Source organism: Platichthys flesus, chromosome 1 (assembly GCF_949316205.1).
Source record: "Platichthys flesus chromosome 1, fPlaFle2.1, whole genome shotgun sequence".
Classification (NCBI taxonomy): domain Eukaryota; kingdom Metazoa; phylum Chordata; class Actinopteri; order Pleuronectiformes; family Pleuronectidae; genus Platichthys; species Platichthys flesus.
In genome coordinates this window covers 15,599,881-15,624,197 of record NC_084945.1, presented here as the reverse complement: position 1 = coordinate 15,624,197, position 24,317 = coordinate 15,599,881, and the positions used below count along the sequence as shown (strand labels likewise).

Below are 24,317 nucleotides of genomic sequence, written 5' to 3'. Positions count from 1 at the left end.
GTTATTCCTCATATTTTAAAGCTTTGAGACTTCATCCTTTCAGCTACATTGCCTGTGTGTTTTCAGGTGCTATCAGCTTTCAGGTATATTCACCAAACCTGACATGGATACAATAACAGGCTCAGGTTAGGGGCGACTTACAAAAGTGTTGGAATGCAAAGAGGCTGATTAAATGGCCTTATCAAGCCCTGTCTGGAACTGAGCAACCACACAAACACACACACAGACACACAAGTGACTCACTGACCTCTGCTCTTTCCATTGTATCACCTCTATTGCGCTCAAGAAAGAGGCGTTCAGACTGATACCAGCACTAATACTCTGAGAAGATTACTGACAGATGTGTGGAATATCTCTACACACTTAAAATAAGTGAAATGTCACTGTGGACAAGCAGCCAGTACAAAGTTGTGTGTGGAATTTTTGCCAAGCCATTATCTTATGCGTTGTGGGTTTTTCCTTCAGCAAGACTGCGTAGTTGCAGACTTATGGAAACTGTTCATAAATGGCCCAGAAAAATCAATTAGAGAGCCGTCAGACACGTTCCAATTTTCCAAGTAGGACAACACTGAGCTCTCACAGACTTATCAGGAGTGCACGTCAGACTGTGTACTGTGACGGGACCGGGTCACGCTAAAATACAGATCTTACCTCTGCCTTCTGTAAACGGAGTGTGTCAATACATTCGACAAGAGGCTGTCAAAACAGAGGCTTCAATATGGGGCCGACATTTTAGACTGACCACAGACGCTCGTCTTAAAGTGTCAAAGCAACACAACACTGCAAAGAAATGTACACAATGCATTCTGTAATCCCCAAGAGGGTAACGGCCTATTTAGGAAAAAGGTTTTTAATAATAGCATAAATGCTCCTCACTAACTCTTGGGGATTTTAAATTTTGCATGTCTAAATTAAGTCACTGCCACATTTTTCCTTTCCAACACTGAAAATGCACATGTATCATGTTGTAAAATGTACATTGTGACTTTGTTAAATTAGATTTTTGCAGTGGTAAGGGCAACGGACCTTATCAGCATGACGAAAACGCAACAATCCTACAGCTCTCCAACAACATTCCTCTGTATAATGTGACTGCTTTTGATTCAAAACTCTTTCACTTTTTTTACAAATGATAAAGTCTGAAAAACGGGATGGTCCTTTTCATAAGATCGCCATGTTACACATCGGCTGCGTTGCTCCTCCACCTCGTCACGTGAACCTCCCCTCTTCCTGTAGGTTCTCTTCACTGCATCTCTCTCTCTCTCTCTCTCTCTCTCTCTCTCTCTCTCTCTCTCTCTCTGTGTAGATCTCCCTCCGCTCGGCATCATCAATAACTTCAAAAGCACAAAAGCAGCTAAATTAGGTCCGCCACTTTCTTCTGTCATGACTAATGAGCTCTCCCTTCGTTTGTGTATTAGTCTCGCTCGGCTGTGGCCATACCCCAGGGAACGGGCCACTGCTGTGCCTTCCAGTGAACAGGTAAGCCCAAACAGATGATACGGCCACAGAATTGAAAAATAAACAGTAGGCTTCTGTCTGAATTTGTTTCAACCACATGCAAAGTGTTGTGTTAACACACTAGCAGATGCATGTAGTTATGCCTTTTACAAACATTAAGTCACTGCCAAGAATACTTTTGTGTTGGGTTAGGATACATTTTATGATTTTACAAGCAAAGAAAAATAATGAAAACCATTAAATTCTACATTTCACTGTTGTAGCTTCATTGTGATCTGTATTCCTCAGTTAAAATACTGAAATATAGTATTGGTCAGTGTGTCTGAGCATTTGCTTTAGCAATTGGGACACCAGACAGAGACAAACAGAAAAAACAGTGTTTCCACTCAGTTTCGACGAGGGAAAACCTAAAAGCCACAAACTGAGCCACAGTTTTTGGACAAGTGCTGAACTCCGTATGGTTATGAAAATATCTGGCTGATAGTCTGGATCGTCTTCCATCGCTTCTGGCACAAGTGATGTGACTGATTTGGTCTATCATTAAATAGTGTGCATCCAGGAATCTAAAAATACACTTTGTTGAAACGATGAGATCATACACTTGGAAAGAGAGGGAGAGAGAGAGCGTGAGAGAAAGAAAGAAAGAGAGAAAGAGAGGGGGGAGAGAAAGAGAAAGAGAGGGGGAGAGAGAGGGAGACAGAGAGTTGGGGAGAGAGAGAGAGAGAGAGAGAGAGAGAGAGAGAGAGAGAGAGAGAGAGAGCGAGAGAGAGAGAGAGAGAGAGAGAGAGAGAGAGAGAGAGAGAGAGATACTATCATTATAGGCTTTTGTCACAGGAAAGAAATGGTTATTTGTCATCAACATGTCAAGAGAGACCACAAAAAATCATCACTCCGACCGGCCGGCCAGACCAGGCCTTCTAGGATAGCTGACATCACTCTTTCCTCAAATTGCATTATAATTGAATGATTAAACTACCATGTGTCGTCACTTAATTGCATTTTGCTCTTAATGCTGGTACAATGGGGAAGTCAAAGTTAAGGCCTTAAATCCCATGCTAATGTCATCCTCGTGGATGAATTCAGGTCGGGAATAAAGCTGAGTGAATTAACATTGCATGGTTCTAGATAAGGAACTTTAGCATCATTGTACACACAAGCCAGTTTGATATGTGTCAGTATCAGACCACGCCATCCCTGAACAAGGATCTCTGTTCTGTTAATGTAAAATAAAATATTCTTAAAAAACATCACAACGGTCCCCCTTAAAAATAAAATATTCTGTTGACCACATCTTCTTTACAGTCCTTATAGAAAACGTGCCTGATCTATATGGATAAAGCCATTATGACCACTTAACTAGACAGGACACACACAGTACTATAGGAAAGCAGGAATACCCAGACTGCCTTATGTTATTGTTGTACGTGGATCAATTAAAAGTAGCAGACCTCTGAACTTAGAGAAAGTGCAAAGTACGAGAGTGCTTTATATGACTCCACTGCGACGCCTGTGCCGCTGCTTATAGATAAAGTGATTTTTATGGCTGTACAACATAATATCAGTTTGGATGGAACACTGGGTTCACTTGCATTCACTTCCACCAACAGGATTTCTTCCACACAAAGAAGGTTTGATTCTCTTACGTAACTCCAGTGAAAGTCACAAGTAGCATTTCCACTCATTTCCTCTTAAATAATAAAAATAAAGAAAAGAAGGGTACGCTTCAGTGTGTATGTGTTTGTTGCATTATGTTTTTTCCATGCCTTTATTCGAACTTTTAATGGTTTGTGTGGAATTTGTTCTCTATCACAGCGACTGAGGGGGAATCCCATGCATGGGAATGACCAAAAGGTGGCAGTGTTGAGTTTTACAATGGTGTGCGAAGGCATGACAGATTTCCTCATTCCACCTGTCATATTATTGTTCACTCGTCTTTTTAGTGACTACTGAACACAGTCAACGCATGCCACTAATGTTTCATATGGTTATTCAAATAAAATGTAACAGAAATATCAAAATTTGTAATTTATAACTTGAAGGGATTTTTCTAGGAGAGAATCTATATAAAATATGTTGCATTCAAAATATGAAAAAATATTTTAAAAAAGACAAAATGAAGTACAATCAATTACATTAAAATATGAATTCATGAAAATGTATTTTTGCAGAAACTAAAGGGGAAATTATGTCTTTATGTATTAATCTATATATCTAGCTATCTATTCATCTATGTATATAGCCATCTATATATTCATCTATGTTATCTTACATACTTTCCTTCTTACATTCTTTTACGTTTAGTCTTTCTCTTTATTTTCCTCGATGCTTCACATTGGGAGGCTCGTGTTCAGGCTTTAACAGCGTGCACGCTCCACTTCGTTCAACTGAAATAAAACGCAACCCGTAGGATCAAATGGTCGCTGGGTGTAAAAAGTCAGATTGGAGCGCAGCAGTCAGAGAGGCTGACAGTCAGCTGACGGCCTCTGACAGTTGAGGAAAGTTGTGTTTCTGCAGGTTACTAATATGTTAATTAGCTCTCGCAGGGTGCGACCCGATTGGCTCTTCGTCCGAGTCAATTTCCCATTTGCAGCCTGACGTCAGGGCCGCTCCAAAGCTCTTAAACTCATCTGCTGTGTGATCCCTCTAAAAAATCGCCCCACCAGTCAGCGGCTCCCAACGTGCGCGGCTGCCTCTCGCCCCCTCTCCTCTCGGCCGCGCTCTCCCTCTCTCGCTCTCGCCGCTTGCGCAATGTCTCCCTGAAGAAAAGCGTAAAGTGTTAAATGTTTGAAACACAAAACCGCCGAGTTTCACATGCTGCAAAAGGACTCCGCTGCTCGTGCGCGCGGCACCGCTGTGTCCGTGCGTTAGACTCCGCACAGAAAAACTCCTGCGCTCTGACGCCCGCGAGTCCGCGGCTGCACCCGGGGACCAAGAAAAGCTCGTTTTTCACTCTCCAGACAAACGCGTTAAAATCAAACTGGCTCACGTTGTTCCCAACCAGCCCAGTTTGACAGCTGCTCTTCACCCCGCTTGGAGGACTGTCAGTAGCAGCAGCAGCAAGAGGATGGCATCAGAGCTGGCAATGAGCAACTCCGACCTGCCCACCAGTCCCCTGGCCATGGAATATGTTAATGACTTCGATCTGATGAAGTTTGAAGTGAAAAAGGAGCCGGTGGAGCCCGATCGCAACATCAGCCAGTGCAGTCGCCTTATCGCCGGGGGATCCTTGTCTTCCACCCCGATGAGCACGCCTTGCAGCTCGGTGCCCCCGTCCCCAAGCTTCTCGGCGCCCAGTCCGGGCTCGGGGAGCGAGCAGAAGTCACACATAGAGGATTTCTACTGGATGCCCGGTTACCAACAGCAGTTGAATCCAGAGGCGCTGGGCTTCAGCCCCGAAGACGCAGTCGAGGCGCTGATCAACAACAGTCACCAGCTCCAGTCGTTCGATGGCTATTCCAGGAGCCAGCAGTTCGCTGGCGCAGCCGGGACAGGAGGCTCCATGGCCGGTGAAGAGATGGGGTCCGCCGCGGCGGTGGTGTCGGCGGTCATCGCTGCGGCGGCGGCTCAGAACGGAGGGGCACACCACCACCATCACCACCACCACCACCACAGTGGCGGCCACCAGGGGCCCGGCGGCCAGAGCAACGGCATTTCTGGCACAAATCACGCACACTTGCGCCCGGAGGACCGGTTCTCGGACGAGCAGCTGGTGACCATGTCGGTGCGGGAGCTCAACCGGCACCTACGGGGGGTCAGCAAGGAAGAGGTGATCCGATTGAAACAGAAGAGGAGGACCCTAAAGAACAGAGGCTACGCGCAGTCCTGCCGCTTCAAGCGGGTCCAGCAGCGGCACGTCCTGGAGGGAGAGAAGACGCAACTCATCCAGCAGGTCGAGCACCTAAAGCAGGAGATCTCCAGGCTGGTCCGGGAGCGGGACGCGTACAAAGAAAAGTATGAGAAGCTCATCAGCACCGGTTTCAGAGAAAATGGATCCAGCAGCGACCACAACCCTTCATCCCCGGAGTTTTTCATGTGAGTCTCGACATTATCGTGAAAAAAAAAAAGAATATCAGTTGAGTTACTCACCCCCGCTTAAAAAAAAGTTTTCATTATGAAACTTTTTTCTTTTTCATTTGACCCAAAGCCAATAGACCAAGAACTAACGTGTCAACTTTTTCTTCATTTTTTTATTTTATACATCTTTTTGAAAAAACAAGACATTGGAAGGCTCTGTTAATTTTGAAGAGGCATATTCAGAAAACCTTCATCAACTTTCTTTTTCTTTTTTTTGCTGTCATACATAGTGTTTAGCTCGTAGTCTGTCTCGTCAATGATTTTTCATCGTTGTTCATTAGATTTGCGGTGTTTATGATTTCCTCAAAGTTGATCCATGAACTTTACGCAGCAGTATACGAAGTGTGCATGCCGGCGCTCAGCTCACCAACTTGTTTTTCACCATCACCATTTCACTTCGAACTCAGTGTACAGACCCCTCCATCCATCGACAGAATGCTTTTTTTATGTGTTGTTTTTGGGGGGCCGGGGTTGGGGGGGCTGTGGGGGGGGGGGCTGTTTTTTACCTTTTCTTATTTTTTGTCTGCCAAACTTGGAGGATTTGCGAGCCTGCAGCCGTTTTGACGCCACCTCATCTCATGCTTGTTATTGTGTTGAGCGACAAAAGACTGTACTCATGACAAACTGTTCGTTGTTGTTGTTGTTTTTTTAAGACATGTTGTTATTGAACTGCCCTGCATGCTGGACATGTACGGGTTTTCTTTTGTCGTTTTTTTCCAGTGCTTGAAGATGTCTTCTTTTTTTTTTTTTTGTCGGGTGACTGACTCCAGCATGGCATTCATTCATTTATGGCCTCCTCACTTTTTTGGGACTTGCAGCAAAAAAGTGACAGGACCCCCCCCCCCCCCCCCTCACCCCTCACCATCCACCCACACCCCCCACACACACGCACTCACACACACACAAAAACACACACACACACACACACACACACACACACACACACACACGGAGCCCTTGCAACCTATACGAGTGCATTTCGGCTGTGTTGAAGCGCACCACCATCGGCTGTCATTACACAGGCTGCAGTGAATGCGCAAAATGCGTCCACTGCTGGAAGTGGATCAGCAGGGATCCTGCATGGTGCGAGTGAGGGGGGGAAAAGAGGGAAGACTTCACTGATAGAGGAAAACCACCGATCCATTTCCTGGAGGTGTAGACTGTTGCTTAAAAGCCCATACTGTTATTTAAAGATATTCCATTGTGCATTTGTCAACCGTTCTGATTCATTTTTTTTTACAGCGTAATTTAAGTGCAAAAGTTTTACAATCTGAGTTGCGAGAGATGACATGTGTTACAGGTTGATGCGTGCAGATCATTAAAGGTGAGACGGCTGCTCGTGAAGTATGTTTTAACATCGAGAGGTTGCCTCGTCTCCATAATGTGACAGTGCGTGAACAGCGATTTTGCAGCATGTGCTTCAAACACAAGAGATCTCCGCCACACGTATTTAAAACGAATGAAACTATCGAGGCAGAGGGTCCCTCTCACAGATGAAATCAATTAAATCGCCATGCTTTTTTGGGGGGGGATTTGTGTTTCTCCAACGAACCGACACATTTGGGACTGAAATGCAAAGAGAGAGGAAAGAACATGTCGCCTGTATGTAGAAGTTAAAGAAACGTTATTAAACTGCACATGTCAAGGAGAGGAGAGAGGCATCTGTTACGACCGACAAATCGTAACATTTTGATACTTTTATTATTATTATTATTATTATCGGTTCAGGAGAAGGTTGTTTTGTCTTCAGCGAACTCAAAGCAATAACAATTATTATAATCAATAATGTCTGGACATTGTTAGATGGTCAGGGATTGACACCCTGCATGTATAAAAAATGAGAAAAATGAGGAGGTTTACCATCCGCCAACAAATCTTGATAATATGTTAATTAATCTTTCATCTTATATATAGTATATATATAAAAAAATATATATATTTTGCTGTGCAAAATTATTTCACTCACTAACCATATGTGATGTTCATATGTGCTCGTTTTTTCATTTCATACAATTAAATGATATGCAATAAATGTATGTAATTGTCTTCAATAAGTTTCTCACTTTTTCTTTTCACTTGTCCTGAGATTTTGCATTTTCATGCTTTTGTGACTGAAGGAATCAGGGAGGAGAGGACTGCACCACATCGCTCTTTACATCGCTCCTTTTAAATGGGTTTTCCTACAACACTCATTTCATGACTGGGACAACCAGAAACACGATTTCTTTACATCATAAAGTTTTCCACAAATTTACGCAGAACCATTAAGCAAAAAAAACGATTTGAAAGCAATTACGGTTGAGTCCCTGTTCGTTTTTGACGCATGAGTGAAAACGGGTCCGGTTTGCAGATAAGTTGATGGAAGCACAAAAGAGTCAGACACGCAGTGGCCTACATATGAATCGTTCTGACACTGTCTCATACAGGTCTCACATTTATGTTTCTTTAAAACATCCCAAAAATAATGAATGAAAAATTATTTGAATGATCCTTCAAAGTTTTATCATTTCCACACCATGTCCATTAAAAAAGACTCAAATTATTATAAGCAATGAAATCTGATCTTTGTATTTTATATTTAACAGATTCAGATCCATGAATTCCATCCTCATGTGTGCTTATGGTTTAACATATTACAGCCTGTTCATCTATTGTCAAGTGTGACCTAGGATCTTTTTGAGTGTGTGTGTGTGTGTGTGTGTGTGTGTGTGTGTGTGTGCGTGCGTGTGAGAGAGAGCGAGTGAGAGAGAAAGAGCCATCACTCTCTCTCTTTCTCTCCATGTTTGTGTGTGTGTGTGTGCATGTGTGAGTGTGTGTGTTTCCCATGATTAACACTATGAAAGGAGGATTTCTCTACCTGTGAATTTCTTCTGACTGCATGTTTCCATATTTGCACTTTCCATTTGCCCTTTTTCATATCACTTGCTTCCTGATGTGTGTGTGTGTGTGTGTGTGTGTGTGTGTGTGTGTGTGTGTGTGTGTGTGTGTGTTTGGACTGTGTGCCTGCTGTCTGTGTTTCTCAGTCACTGTGTGCTCACTGTCATTAGCATGTCATCGTTTGGCTTTCCCAATTTCACCTCGCTTTATCCTGTTTGTCAGTGGGCCGGGATGTTTGGCCTGGAGCAGACATGCTCTCGGAGAGAGGGGTGAGGTGGGGGGGTGCAGTGGGAGCACAGTCATGTCAGGCATGTGAGGGGGCGCTGGAGAAGGTGCCAATACAAGTCAGCTGCTGCGGTGAGCAGAAGAGCCTGAGCCCTGCTGCGTCCGACCTTGCATCTCAGCGAGCGTTGTGACATCTCACTCAGACGTCTTTCAACAGAACTTTTTCACTGATGCACCAGCTGAGGATAGCAGGCCACTTTTCTAAAGCACAGGAGGGAAACATCTTTTGTAACTTCTGGGACAAGGAACATGGCCTCGTGGGCATCTTGTTACACTGTCCCAGAACAATTTGTTTGTTGAAACAGGAAGACCAGCGAGCCAAAATACACTTTGAAAAACACACTAAGGTTTCTGAGGACAGATTCTGTCTGGATTCATCAGCTTTTTGCAACTTAGCCCCAGTTAGGGTCGTGCAAGGATGTGAGCAGAGGACATACACAAAGGCACCTTTCATAGGAGATTACCACACTGTCACTGTGTGAACAAAGCCCGGAGTGATCAAGTGTTTGCACTAACAGAAGACTTTCCAGTTAGAATTTTTTACATTTGTTAAATTTACAGAAAAGCCCCCTCCCGAGCCATCTGCCAGTGATGATTTGCCAAATGGCCTGTCAGAGAAAAAGAGACAATTTGAACCCGACACTTGTATCCCACTCTGTTTGGTGTGCTCTCCTCTGAGGTGCATGCTGCTGCTGTGGTGGATGATTTGCCCAGAGTGAGGGGAGAAGCTGAGACAATAGGCGGGCTCGGGCTGAATTAAATGATTTTGCTGATGATTAATAGTGGTGTGGGCCACTGGCTCCTGCGATGTAGAGATGATAAATCGTGGAGTGCAGCTCCATGCAGCTGTGCCATCGTCGGGTCTTTGCATGCACACACCATGCAATTTACAGCCAAGCCGCTCTCCTTCTTCCTCAATTTATCTAATTACATCTATTTGATCTGAGCTATAGGGCTGCTCTGTTTTGATATTTCATATTAACTGCAACAATGTAATAAACAGCTTCACGCAGGATAACTGCTTTCTCTGTTCCCCCTCTTTAAAGAACACATTTCTTAACTTGCCATATTAAAGGGAAGATCGTTTTCTTCTGTAGTTGGGAGTCGGGCGGTGCTTCTCCAGAGGCTGTGCATTTGTGTGATGTGTTTTTTTATGTGCTCCGAGTGGAATGTGAAAAATGAAAATTGGGTTTCTGTTTAAAGCCACCTTGTCTGACTCTTTAGCGTGTTTATTTTGATTGTTTCCTCATTTTTAGAGATCAGTTCAACTTAAAACACGCTAACCACTTAGACACTAGAAGTGAAAACACACTTGCTGGCCTACACACACCAGCACAAACACCAGTACACACACACACACACAAACACACATAAACAATAAATGTTCCTGTGCAGATTTACCCTCACAGCATGACGTTCCTCGTTTTTCTGGCGTCTACACGTCTCAAATACTTACGTCCACGAGCTAAGTGACATTTTCGTAAAGACGGATGTAATTTGCAAAAGATGTTTCCTCTCTTATATCCGTGGCACCGATGCGCTATGGGTGCGTAAGTGATAAATCTATCGATCTTCCAATGATGCACTCATATGGAACGTTGGCGCTATGCGGGCTGACAGCATAAGATGCAGCAGTGTTCACTCAAGTAGCAGGACGCCAGTTGACGGAACCAGAAATAAGGGCTGGTTGGGGGCAGGAATCCTTTACAGAGTTCTGATGGTTCCAGAGGAAGAGATGGAGACAATCCATTGTGTTGCCGTTTTGTTTGGTGTTTGTGACTCCGCATCTCTTAAACTCACAGCGGCTTGTGCGAGAGGTCGATCGGTGGCTAAGCAGAAAGCACGTGGGCGTGAATGTGCGAGTGTGTCCGTGCATGCATGTGTGGCTCTCTGGTCGTCTTTTGGGGAAGAGGATGAGCAGAGGTCAGAAGTTACAGAGCACAAGGCTGCTCTCAAAGTCATTAGAGTAATCCCTGCCCTGGGGAGCCCATGCTCATTTCCTCTGCCCAGAGCCCACTGAATGAGATGTACATTCACATCCGACATGCTACAGCACACAGTCAATTTAACAGTACTCACTGCCAATTTTTTTTTTTTTTTAACCCATTTCCTGTATTTCACCACTGTCTTCGAGTTACAGTCGCAGCATACTTTGTTTTTGTTACGCAAGTTTGTTTCTGAGGAAACCAAATCTGATTAGTTTAAGGCAAAACAACTTTCAGTGTAAGTGCTTTTTTGAGGATGTACAAACTATAATATTAGTTTTATGTTTATATGAAAACATGTAGGTCAAAATACACAGAAAGTGTTTATGTACGCAGCACGACTTCTACCTTCAAGTGGGTAGAACAGGGCAGGCGTGGCACTTGGCCGATGTCTGGCAGTTTTAGTTTCATGCTGCCAAACATTTATCTTTTCTTTTTTTTTTCTTCAGCCCACGTAGCTGAAAAGAGAAAAGACACTCAGTCTCTGTCAAGTGGCAAAACAGGGATGATAAAAAATATGGCAGCGTTTGTACAAGTTTAACATTCACAGAGAAGTACTGGAGATCGTCCGGTACCGTTCGTGGCCAAACTCGATGATCAGGGAGAGCAGTCGGTTATTTTCAAAGCCACATTGTGCGAGGGTTACATTGTGGGTGTTGCAAAGACACAACAAAACAAGTCGTGAATCAAAGTGGGCGTGTGAAACTGGATGTCAGGCCTGAGCTTACACTTTAATTATGGTTTGAAAAAAAAAAAAACAGATCTATAAGCAGTGTTAAATGTGTGTTTAATGTTCTAATGTTTTTAATTCACCAGTAACTTTGTTTAAAAAAAAGAAGTCTGGCAAAAAAAATAACAATTACTCTAACTGGCCAACAACCATTTATGATAAAAATAAAAAAGTGACTTAATGGTGTCATGGAAATAAGGAGTTAACAGATTAGTCAGGTGTCTCCACACAACCAGGTGGCAGCCACATCTGCAAACAGTCTGTCGAGAGCCTCAGCAGACACAGGGTCGAAAAAGACTCCTCTCACTTTCCGGCGAGGATGAGAAGTAGAGCACAGACACTCGCTTATTCAGAACGAAACGGACATCAGGGATCTATTCAGATGCTTATTTTATCAGAGTGGGTTTCGCTCGCTCTCCACACTCTTTTCTCTCTCTGTGGCAGAAAGTCAGTGCGCGCTTCAAGCAGACATTAGGCGAGCGCGCGTGGTGTCATTAGAGAGTTGTCCTTGAAAGACTCGCTGCAGGTTATGTTGGTAATGAGGTGGTCGGGACTTGCTAGGGTAATTTCATATGTCTGTAAATGGACCCAAACCATGAGCCTGTGACTTAAACAAATGCAACGCCATCTCTCAGCAGTCCCTCTGCACACAAGGTGACAGGGTTGAGAGGAAGAAAAGGAAGAGGGATTAGTTTTTCTTCACATTTCTTACAATAATGATAATCCACAAAGAACATACAGTGGAGACAAACAGTTCTAATTAGTTTATGCATTTGTAACTTTGCGCTGCAGCAGATCCATTCAGGATTTAATAAGAATGCAAATTATAAGAATAATCTATATTCCAATTTTTTTTTTTGCATTAACAAAACAGTATTTTATACAGTCGTTCTGTAGCATCTACAATGTCCTCAACAACCACGTGTGACCTGAATGAAAAGTTAAAGAGATATTTGTATACTTTCCTAACAGATGATATGCACCAACATGTCTGCTCTTCAGTGTCTTTCATTCTGGAGCCAACCACACTGCAGCTTTCTCATCAAAACCAACATACATCACCCTGATGAAAGTTTATACTCTGCGTTTCAGATGCTGAGACTTAATTTCTCCTGCTGCAGTACTAATATCATCGTGCTGCATCACCTCTGTTTTCCTGCACGTCTCTAAACTCAGTGCAACTGAGTTATGTGGCATTTCTTTTTAAATCCAGTGATTTAAAATTTCCTTCACTGCAGTGCACGGCCAAAGCATTTCCGAAACAGATTTCTTTCCTTCAGCGTTTTAAAGGAACCCCGCTTCCCACTTGAGCACTTTTTTCTCACTTGTGTGGCAACATTTACAGACAATTTAAAAAAAAAAGGTCTATTTGGACCTGCCCAGAGCAACATAAGGACCTGTGAGTGTTCTGAAAGGGGTGCTTAGGAAAATGTCACTCATGAGGTGGTTTATTTCTCTGCTGAAAAATAACAATTAATTATGTACTTCAATGAAATGAGCAGGAATAAAGCGCCGGGCACGACACGGTTTTGCCTTTTCTACGAATCGGCAAACTGTGTGCTTAGATATTTTATTTTTTGTCTCTTGTGGTTACAATGTTTTTGATGCATGGGTTCTCCCTGTGGAATCTATTTGCATGCAAATTTTTACATTTCCTTCCGCATCAAACGCTTACTATGATACATGTACTGTATTCCAGCAGACAGACAAGGTGAGAGTGAATCTCAGTCGGAATGGATCTACTTGTTTCTCTGTGATTGTTTGCGTGTGTGTGTGTGTGTGTGTGTGTGTGTGTGTGTGTGTGTGTGTGTGTGTGTGCGTCTGACAGCCTGAGAGTGGCACAATAGAAGAAAGAGAAAAACACACCATGTGTATTTACCTTCAAACTCATTTATCCATCCTGATGTGTTTTGTCTGATCTCATTTGCTCTTTTAGGTCATCGAGAAAATTCCTCCATCTGTGATTTCAAGCCCGCTCCTCTGTGCCCTTGGCTTCCTGAGGTAATAACACTTCTCACTTGATCTCTTTAAGCTTTTTTACGTTTTGTTCCTGCCTGTCATTTCTACTTCATCGCAGCGAGTGAAGTTGGATTTGTAAAACAAAGCTGTACATATAATATCAAGCACGGTTTTTATATATACAGTATGGCATTATTATTACATTATAGGCATACACAATGACATTATATTAGTCAGTCATTAATTATTCATTAGAATTTCATATTTAATAGGATAATGCACATCTTCTATAACGGACATATAATGTACTGTAGTGTCATTTCCTATTCATATGCTAAAGAGCACACACCTTCTTTATGTTGACAATATCTCTCTCCATCACGTCTCTCTCCATCTGCCGCGACTTCACCGAGTGCAGTATGCATTCTGCTACCTCATTTAAATCCATGATCACACACACACACACACACACACACACACACACACACACACACACACACACACACACACACACACAGGAAACACAGAGGTTTGCATTTGTCGTGGATCAAAAGCGCAACCAGCAGATTATAGTCGCCCATTCAAATGTAAATCACGAGTTCACATTTTGTGTGAAAAAGGTAGAGAGAAAAGAGAAGAGTGTCTCGGACAACGGGAGAGAGGCAAAGTGAAGAATAAGCTCCTGGTCCTGAAATCAATTCACGGAGACAGAGAGGAACCACGGGCAAATGTATATTGCAAACCCAATAGTTCCTCTAATGTTTTCACTGATTGTTCCACAGCACGTTCCCCATGATGCGATTGGTCATGATACATAAGAATGAGCTGGTATGCATGACTTTCCCAGTGGGGTGGGGGGGGGGGGGGAGAATACATGTATACGTGTGTGTGTTTGTGCATGCATGGATTTGTATCTAGTGTTATTTACTTGATTGTGTTTAAGTGGGGTTTCGGGATCAGTGGCTGGCCTTTCTCCAGCTCCACTTAACTTCCGGAGGGGAAGAAGGACAAAAGCCATCAGGGAAGACAAGGACAAATCATCTTTAGATGAAGTGTTTTAAGTGCTCTGATTCTCCTCCCACGTCACCACCGTGAATTAGGTGCCCTCTGCTTACCGCTACGGGGTGAGGAATATAAACAATGCCGAGGGAACGGATGTTAAGCAAATGAAAGTGGAAAACCATGAGGGTGTCTATCTTAGTCATCGTCGTAAATCTCCGGTCCCCTGCCACGCCGCCTCCACATAGTGACGTCTGACAACCTGGCAGCCCGGCTCCCGGGGGCTGCGTGCGGTGTGGTCCGGTCCGTTCTGTCCTGAGCGGTTTCAACCATGGCAGACGTTGTAGGCAGAGCTTTGTCTTTGTTTTATGCAAATCCATGCATATGAGGAGGGTGAGGGGTTGTGTGTGTGTGTGTGTTTGTGTGTGTTTGGTGTGGGGGGGGGGGGGGGGGGGGGGTGATGAGCAGTCTGGCCACGTAGCTCCAGGAGGACAGACTGAGTGATGGAGACGGAGAGCCAGGTCTCGGCGCCCTTGCCTGGGGAAAGAGTGTCCCGACTCTGGCCCGGACAGCCGGGACGCCACCAGGACACGGTGCTCATGTGCCTCTATCCCATCGCTGCAAAGACAAAGATTACATATGTATTTACTCTGGGAAATGTGGAGCTGGCGAGGACATCAAGAGAGGCTAACGCTGTGTGAGACTTCCAGCGCGTCTCACCTGGGACTGGTGTGTGTGTGTGTGTGTGCGTGTCTTGTGAGGGCAGACACACCTCAGGGCTTCGTACAGAGACACTGAAGCTCCGCCCAGCCGGGAGCTGGAGCACCCACAATGTGCTGACGGAGAGAGAAGGCCAGGTGTGTTTATGTGCACCGTGAGTGTGTGAAAGAGGCCGTGAGAAAGCGACGAGGGTGCAAGATTGTGGGGAAGCGAACGTGTGTGTTGGTCTTGAGCGCACGGGCACGTGTGTGCGTGATCACATTGGCATAAAGTAACAGGTACACAAGGCCACTGACCACGTGACAAGCGCGCAGCTGGGTGGTTTGGGTGAGACCTGCTGAAACAGCGTCACCCACACTGTGACTAGTGAGAACGATCCAGTGTTTCTTCCTCCTCTACATCAGTGTTGTTCTTCCTCGCATGTTTTCAAAGTAGTCATGTTCTCCCGTCCTGTTTCTCCCCCTCTGCCCCTCTCTCTCTGAGCTGCGTGCTCACAGTGACGGTTAGTCGGAGGCTCCTCTATCACACAGGGCTCTATTTCTGGGCGCGAGGATGTTGAGTCGTTGAGGGCAGATGAAATCGATCCAGATTGACCTGTCATGTGGAGGAGAAAATGAACGAGATAGAGGAGCGGCACAGAGGCCAGAGAGGGAAGAGGAGTGGGGTGGGGTGGCGGAGCAGAGGTACAAAAACAACCTCCCGCTCCATATGGGTCAAAAGTGGAGGGATGATTTATTCAAGACTGGGTGTTATCCCTCCTTCCCCCCCTCCCCAGCCCCGCTCCGCTCCACCTGCCTCTCGGAAAGGAGTGAGAAACTGGAGACTGCTCAGGAGGAGCGCACTATATTTAGCCCCGGTGGCCAAAGACACTGTGGTCTAACTTTATACTAAAAATCACAGATATCCATGTACAGTGAGATGGGTACGGTTTGCGTCACTGCAAGGCATCCGGAGCAGAGGCTGAGGCCAGTGGCTTTAACTGGGAGTCTCTTCATCCCAGAGGATTGTACAAACTTACTGGTTGCCACAATTAGTCTTCATTTAGTACTGGTATACAACAAAGAAATGTGTTCAAATATGTGAGCACCACCAATGATCTAGACATGAACACCTAATTTTACACCCGATTGTGAGACAGATACTATCAATGAAACGAAGGAAGGAAGAAAGGCAGAGAGATGTGGAGAAAAGAAAGAAAGAAAGAAAGAAAGAAAGAAAGAAAGAAAGAAAGAAGGAAAGAAAGAAAGGGGATTTATGGCTGCGTTTGTATGTGAAGTGGCACTAGATTTAGCTCAGTGTATTTGGGCAGAGCTCCACTTTGCTAATTATTTTCCCGTGGCAGAGTTCTCAGCGTGGCACTCCTCTCTCGCTCTGAGGAGAGAGAGGCTCAGCCGTAAGTGCTTAGTCAGCCCCCCTCGCGGTGTGAGATACTGTCGGGTCCCTGGTGGACTGTCAGGGAGGCGGAGCAGCGCGGGACCAAGTCATCGGAGGGGCGAAGGCTTTCGTGAGGGGGCAGGCCCATCATCGACCACCAGTGGAAGGGAGGGAAGTAAAACGCCGGCGTCTGTGACAGTGAACGAGAGCTCTGTTTCGTACAGTCCTCATCTTCGGGATAGTTTGTGGATCTAACCAGATGACAGATGCGTAACCTCCTCATTGTGGACATTATTACTGAAGTCTAATATGTAATTCTGTAGCAATTAGCAAGGACACGGACTCTGTGCTGTTTCTACACGGCCTTGTTCCTCTGAGCCTCTCTCTCGGTCAGTCACTCCAGAGGAAGCTGTCTGTTTCTCTCTTTCCTGTCTATTTATACTCCAATGTCAAACTTGTCTTTCTTTCTGTCTCTTCCCCTCATTTCAGAATGACGTATGGCTCCTCCTCCTCCGTCTGCCCCGCTATCCTCAAATTGACTCTCCTCCTCCTCCTCCTCCTCCTCCTCCTCACAAACAAACTTACCTTCCTTCCCCTCACCTCTGTTCCCAACGTCACTTTCCCTCCCTCCCTGCCTCACCCTCCCTCCGCCCCCACACTGCACCTGCTTCCCTCCCGCTCTCTCTGCTCCCTCTCCAAACGTCACTTCCCCCCCCCGCGCACCTCCTCCACACCTATTCTCCCCCTCGTTAGCTTGATGAATGGCTTCACTGCAGGGAAAGTGCTGATTTTCATCCCTCTGTCTGATTTCTGCTGGCTGTTATTAATTTCAAACACTCAGAGAAAAGCAAGTGAGTCAATAAATAAGGAAATGAACACACTTCATCCTGCCATAGAGCAGCTCTCACAGTCATTCACCCAGGGTGCGGGGCCTCTGCGGAGGCCGGGCCTGCATTCATACTTATAGAGTTCAGCACCGCTCAGGGATCACAACATGTTTCAGGGTTTCATAAAGCGAGAGTGAGAGCCGCCCGGTGCCACTGCATCATATCGAATGTTTCCGGAGCATTTTCAGTATCTCGCTTCACTCAGGCAAACAGGGCCAGAGGGAGACAGAGCGGCACAGAGCAAATAGCTCGGAAGAGTCCCGCAGCGTCCTGTCTCATCTTTCATCTTTCACACTCGGGCCACATTAAAGAAATGTGCACAGAGGGTGACAATGGGAACGGGCGATCGGAGAAGATACAGGGTGAGAGAGAGGCAGCGAGAGCGGCACCCTAACAGAGTTATGGCCGCACGTTAAATGATGCTGTCCGCACGGCACGTCTGAGTGCACATTACTTACATTCCAGGCTTAATGCATTGTGCCTGCGCGTTTTAACATCAAACACAAATAGCCTCTGAGACAATGTGACTCCCTCGTTGTTTGGCTGTCGGACACAAACACTCGCCCCGTAAGTTGTTGTTCTCCATTTTATGTGTTTAATTAATTTGAGTCGGGATATTTAATCAATCTGCGATCACCATAATGCATGCACGGACACAGGAAGTAAAGCTTGAGATATCATCGCGCTGTTTACAAAGTGTTAGAACAAACAGTCTGGCGGAGCATCCTATTAATACACGTCTCAGACACACACACAAATACACAGAGGCTAAAAGCTGTTGTGTTAGTTGTTGTTATAATGTTTTCCATGCCACTGACAATTAAAATAATATCTGGTGTCATAATTATAAACAGACAGGTTTATCAGGAACAACACTTCCAACACATTGATTTGAGCTTTTTAAAGCTTTTCCAATGAATAAATGTTCAAACTGTTAGCATGAGGAATTTTATATATAGGCAATTTACATGTAGAGTAGAACAATTCTTTTGTCCACCCACACTTGAAGTTGTGTGAAAGTAAAAGACATTTCACCTTTAAGTTTAAAATACACTCAAGTTTAAGTTTATGCAGCAAGGAGATATGATTATTTAGAGCCAACTTTGGTGTTAAACTGTGCTTTAGTTCTCTATTTCAAGTATGTTTTGGGGCCAACTGTTATGTAGTAAATATTTGTCCGTCTCTCTCTCATAGTTCTGGTTAACCGGGCTGAAGAATGCTCTTTGGTTCTATAATTACAGAGTTTGGGTAGTGTCACCCTTGGAGAGCACTTGGCCTCAGAGACCTGACAGAGGAGAGCTCTCTGCAGTGACCGGGCCTCAAAGTGTGGAGGCGGAGGAGCAGCACAGGTCTGTGTGTTACCTCAGTGCAGCCGAGAGGCATGTTCGGTTAACGGCCTTGTGTCGAGAGGTTACTCTCTCAAGAGCGACTCAGGCACGTCGGGGCCGACTACACTCTGCTCAGACCCCCTGGGAAACAACGTTGTGGCCGGGACAAAAACAGAAATCAAGAGAGACCCACATTTCTGGTCGGCTCACCCAAATCTCTTTTTTTTCTCCCCTCACAGACACTTGTGTAGCCTCTTTGTTGAAACGTATACAATTTCTGCAATGCCTTTAGTTTTGTCCTCTTAAGTGAGCTGGTGCCTCATCTGTAAAACAATGCATAGGATTCATACTAAGAGTGTATGTGCGCACAAAGGCTGAAAATGGTGTACGCAAAAAAAATCCCGATTTATAAACCTGTGCGCATGCACACCTGAAGACAAGGTTCCCTTTAGAAATCAGTCCACCTGGAAACGTGCGTATGTGGATCTGCCTCATATTCGTCCCACATACACGCCCACATTCAACCGTGACTAGTCAATACAAAGCAACTAATTAAATGAAATTAAGCAATGGGATTCTATTGTGAGACTTGGCATCAAGCGATGAGTGGAAGAAATGAAGCTTCTGACACAGACATGGAGGGGATTGTTAGTGCGGTGGAGGACAAATTGTTTGGTTGCCACAGCAGAGGTACCACTAATAAAAGAAAATGTGTTAGCGTGCTGCTGCTGTGGTTAATGCAATGAGTGAGCGTGAGTGAGACAGTGAGGACAGTGCCTGAAATAAAAAAGTGGTCAGATTTAAAGGTGGAGATAAAAAAAGAATTGTCTCTCATCGTCAGAATCTCATCGTCACCTTCACGGATATTAATCATCCAAAACTGCAGGATTATTAAATTCAGGGACAGCTGCAAAATCCCCAATCTATAAAATTGAACAGAATTATATTATTCCCAAAAGGGGCTTGAAGTAGAAAGGTACAAATTACACAGTGTTAATCATTTCACAAACAGATCTGTCAGCTTATTAACCCAGAGTTGTGAGTACTTGTGTTTGTACTGGGAAAGTTGGGTCCAGTCGGGTCGGTCCAACATCACAGCGCTATAGAATCTTTATTAGCTGATGAGTCATAATCAGGAGCCAGGAAATCCTCATCGTCACTAAACCAAATCTCACTAATCCTTCTTTCCTCGTCCTCCTCCATCAGTGGCAGTGCATCCATCACGCAGCATTACACACAAGTGTCATCTCAGTATTTATGTTTACACATCATAGACAACTTAACCTACATTCTGGGACATCAATTGAAAATAGAAGTTAGAAGGTGACTACAGTTAAGTTATTGGTTTGAAGGTGGTCTCCCTACACACACTTTTACTGCAGCAGTTTTACACACACACACACAAACACACACACACACACACACAGACACACACACACAGACACACACACACACACACACACACACACACACAGACATTATATGAAAACTTAAGTGGAACATGCTGATACAGGCGCAGTGTCATCGAGGATATTGTTTAAAAACCTATTAATCACTTGGTTCTGTAACTGTGATGCTATGTTGCCGTAGTTTGCTTAGTAGTTTTATTTCCTTTTCAAGTGAAGGTTTATATGGAACTGTTATGTTGCACAAGTTCAAATAACGCTGTTGGTTTTACTTTTACTGATGAAGTGGATCAATAATCTGGCTTCAATTCATCTCTTCACGTCTGCATGTCTCAAAAGTGTCCGTACGAATGGGTAAAAGTTCGCACAAAAGTGTGCGTCTTCTCCCATCAAGTTTGTTTCAATAGATCCCAACCGCTACATGGGAAGTGGCGTACGCACAAAATGAGGTTTGAAAGATGCGTACGCATTGGTTATAACTGAGGCCCCCGGCCATTAAAGGAGAGCGATGAGTTCACAGCTGATGGTCTCTGGTTGCGAGGAGCGGAGAGCAGTGTAGGATGACATTATCGGAAGTTGCTGGATATAGACATTTAAAAAAACACACACACACAGACACACTCACAGATCCACACTCAGACACACACTCACACACACACAGAAAGAGAATACTATGGTGCACTTTTCTCAGTATAAACTTCTGTCCACTTGGATTACACTAATGACCCCTGACAAACCATAATAAGACACATGCATCTCTATGGATACAATCCACGACCAAAGGAATGGCTTTTTGAAATCCTGCTTCATGACGCTCTTGTTAGCAAAAAACTGAACCATCACCAAGTTCCCTGTTGTGTCCTTAATCCAATAGGTCATAGTTTAAAAAAAAAAAAAAGAAGTAAGATACAAACAAATGCATTGCCAATATACAACCTGGTGCGCCACAACTGCCATTAGTGAGAGGGATGTGAAAGGAGGGTGATGGAGAGGGACAAAGCTTTCTCTCCATCCCTGCGGCTGAAGTGGAATAGTTGTGGTGACGGGGTTTGACAGCTGAGGGAGCGAGGGAGCAGGAGGGGAGTATCACTCCAAAATCCTCGGGAAACGGAGAGGAAGAGTAATTTGGGGCGAAGTGCTGCACACACTCTCCGGCCGTGTGTTTTTGTTGTCTTTCCCACTTTTGGACATACGCACACATGTTTTTTTTTCTCCCACTTTGGTTAATAGATTTTTATTGTGGGAAATCTCTCTAGTCGCTGCTTTATCGTAACGATTCGGCCAATAAGTATTAATACAGACTCCTCCACTGTATCCCCCGGGTCAAAATGAGACATTCGTCAAACACATATGTCAAACCAGAATCAGATGCACACACGGACCAGCACACTGACACTCATTTCCTTCCCCCGTCTCTTGATAGTCTCCCTAATAGACCTCTCTCCCAGTGGCACACGGCTGTTGCAACATTCACCTACTATTGCTTTAATGAGATGTCTGTGCTGTATATGCGTGTGTCTGGAGGAGTGTGTGTGTGTGTGTGTGTGTGTCTGTGTGCGTGCATCTGTGTGTGCCTGAGAAAGAAAGATGTTAGCGATCCTTGTGGCCCTGTTTATCTCCACCCTTGTGTTGGAGTAGAGGGAGGTCAGAGGCAGGGCTGCGTGGATCCATCTCCATTCCCACGGCTGCTGTCTCACAGGCACACTGGTCACAGGAGGATGGAAAGACTATAGATTTTTTTCTTCCTCCTCCTTCGCCCTACACTCACCAGAGCAGGAAGATTAGACAGAAGATGAGCACAGCCTGGCCCATTCAAAGCAGCTCTAAGCCCCAACACTGGAGGCATCTGACCCAAGCGCTCTGGTTCATGGAGCACAAGTGCACACAAGAGTCACACACACACACAAACACACACACACACACACACACACACACACACACACACAGAGACACTCACAAACACACACACACGCACAGTTCGACTAAGACAAGATTCCTTGGTTCACTTTTCTGGTTCAAAGCTTGGTCACATCGTGCCTGGGTGTTAAACACTGGCTCTCTGTGCCCTTTATGTTTACACACTCTGAGCACAGGTACACACACACAACACTGTCGGGAAGGAGATTGACAGTTGCAAGTTTAAAAAAACAACATTTCCCCGAAAACATGACAGACGACAAGGTGAGGTGGGTGAGGAGGGAAGAGCGACCGTGGGGGGCGGGACAGTGAGAGACAACGAAGACGGATGGAGGCGAAGAGGAACAGGGAGATCCAATCCAAAGCTCCGCTGCTCTCACTGGCAATTAAAGTAATTTCAGTATAATTTGAGTAAGGCCTGAGCCGTCTTATCTGCTTCGGATAAGTCTCCTCCTCCTTCTTCTCCTCCTCCTTCTCTTCAGACAGAGCGAGTGAGAGACCCCCTGACTGAAAACTGACACAGTGTGCACAGAGATCCGCCTCCTCTCCACTCACTTTCCATCCCTCTGCACAAGTATTTGACGATGCATGCTCACACACACACACACACACACTCACACACACACAAACATTCACACACACACACACACGAAAATGTGTGCATGCAGTTTGGGGTATTTAATAAATCATTCATATTTTTTTTCTGACTTCCTCTGTGTCGTTTTTTTTTTTCCTTACCTGAGAAAGCATCATAAAGAGTGTGGCTTTGTATTTGAAACTACAGGGGTGGAAATTTGGATTAAAATACAGTCAGTGTGGGCGTACGGCAAAGCACAACGAACCAAGGACTGAAACTTGATCCATTTTTTTACCTGGGTTAACTGCTCAACAGAAAATGCACGGGTTGTCTACGCCATGCAAGGACAGGCACTGCGGAAATGTAAAAATGGTCCGAGTGAGAATTGGTGAAGCTTCCTGGAAATACTCAAACACGTTTCACACAGACCGGAGTTGATCAAGTCACGGTTGCGTTGCTTGGGAACGGCGGGGGCGGACAGAGCAGCAACACGGCTGTGTGAAACCTGCATCCTGACGATTTGAGGTAAACCCGACTTGAGTCACTCTTGTTTGTAAATGGGAGAATCCCTTGAGAACGAAGGCCTTTGGTTAGCGAGAGGCTAGGGACATTAGCGTGATGGTTTAACACACACAGATAAACTGAGGATCTCCCTCGGGATTCATGAATCTCCCTTGAGATCATTGCTCAGTTCCTTCTGTAGTGGGACTGTGGTCAAACTGTTGACACTGTTCTTGGTAACTGCTTTGATGTGATAACTGACTAAAGACTTTCTGCTACTTTACATAAACAACTGTGGTCGGACATGGTCAGTGGCAGTTTGTCGGCTTGTGTGTGTGTGTGTGTGTGCGTGTGTGTGTGTCAGGTAGGTTTCGGAGTGTTGGGTCACATGTGAACCAGTGATCTGCTGCTGTGATTCACACATCTCACCAATCTGTCAGCAACATCAGCATGTTTCCGTCTGTGAAAGAGAAAGACAGAAAGACAGAAAGACAGAAAGACAGAAAGACAGAAAGACAGAAAATGGAGAACTAAACTATTTGAATGGGATCGTGTTCGGTGTGCAACGTTAAAAACCCAGATGAGGTGTGATCAAGTGATAATACAATGCAATTACCTGCTTCTACGGGATGTGCAGTATCTAAATGTGTGTGTGTGTGTGTGTGTGGCATGTCTGCGTCATTTGGGATATTTGTTTGTCGTCACGTACACACAGAGAGCACTGTTACAGTGCACAGGAGGTGGGGGCAGTGCCCTTACCAAACACAATGCTCTCACACCACCTACATATGGAAGGTTCAAGGGCGGGCACACACACACGAAAACACACGCACACACACCCACACAGGCGTTTTACTGTAAAGCAACCCAAAAAAATCCACAGAGGAATATTAACTGTCGATGTCATCCATTTTAAGACAAATTTCTTTGCCTTGTCAGATCGTGTGTTATTTTAAGTGAGCACAGTTTCTTCACCCAGTCTGTGAATAGATGCAGTATAACGCAGAGTGCGTCTGGCTCCGTACACTTGGCAGCATCCTGTGCACACACTGTGTGAGTGCTGTAAATAGCCGGAGTGTGTCGTGCATCTCTGCTGTGTTTGGACCTATTTTAGAGCTGACACAGGAAACAGGGCCATTCTGACAGCCACCCTGCCAGCCGGTACTGCACACAGCAGCCCCGGAACCTTCTGTCTCACACACACACACACATATATGCACGCACGCTGGCAAACACACAC

General features: G+C 45.0%; 1 protein-coding gene across 1 annotated transcript in view; it reads left to right on the top strand.

Moving 5' to 3' along the window:
* Nucleotides 1-4,121: 4,121 nt before the first annotated feature.
* The window catches only part of mafa (MAF bZIP transcription factor a), a 68,995-nt gene continuing 48,799 nt past the window's right edge, over nucleotides 4,122-24,317 (top strand). The window contains exons 1-2 of the mRNA XM_062386801.1: nucleotides 4,122-5,490; nucleotides 13,346-13,410. Of these exons, the coding sequence (XP_062242785.1) occupies nucleotides 4,523-5,490; nucleotides 13,346-13,373 (996 nt within the window). The 5' untranslated portion in view covers nucleotides 4,122-4,522 and the 3' untranslated portion in view covers nucleotides 13,374-13,410. The remainder of the gene's footprint in view (nucleotides 5,491-13,345; nucleotides 13,411-24,317) is intronic.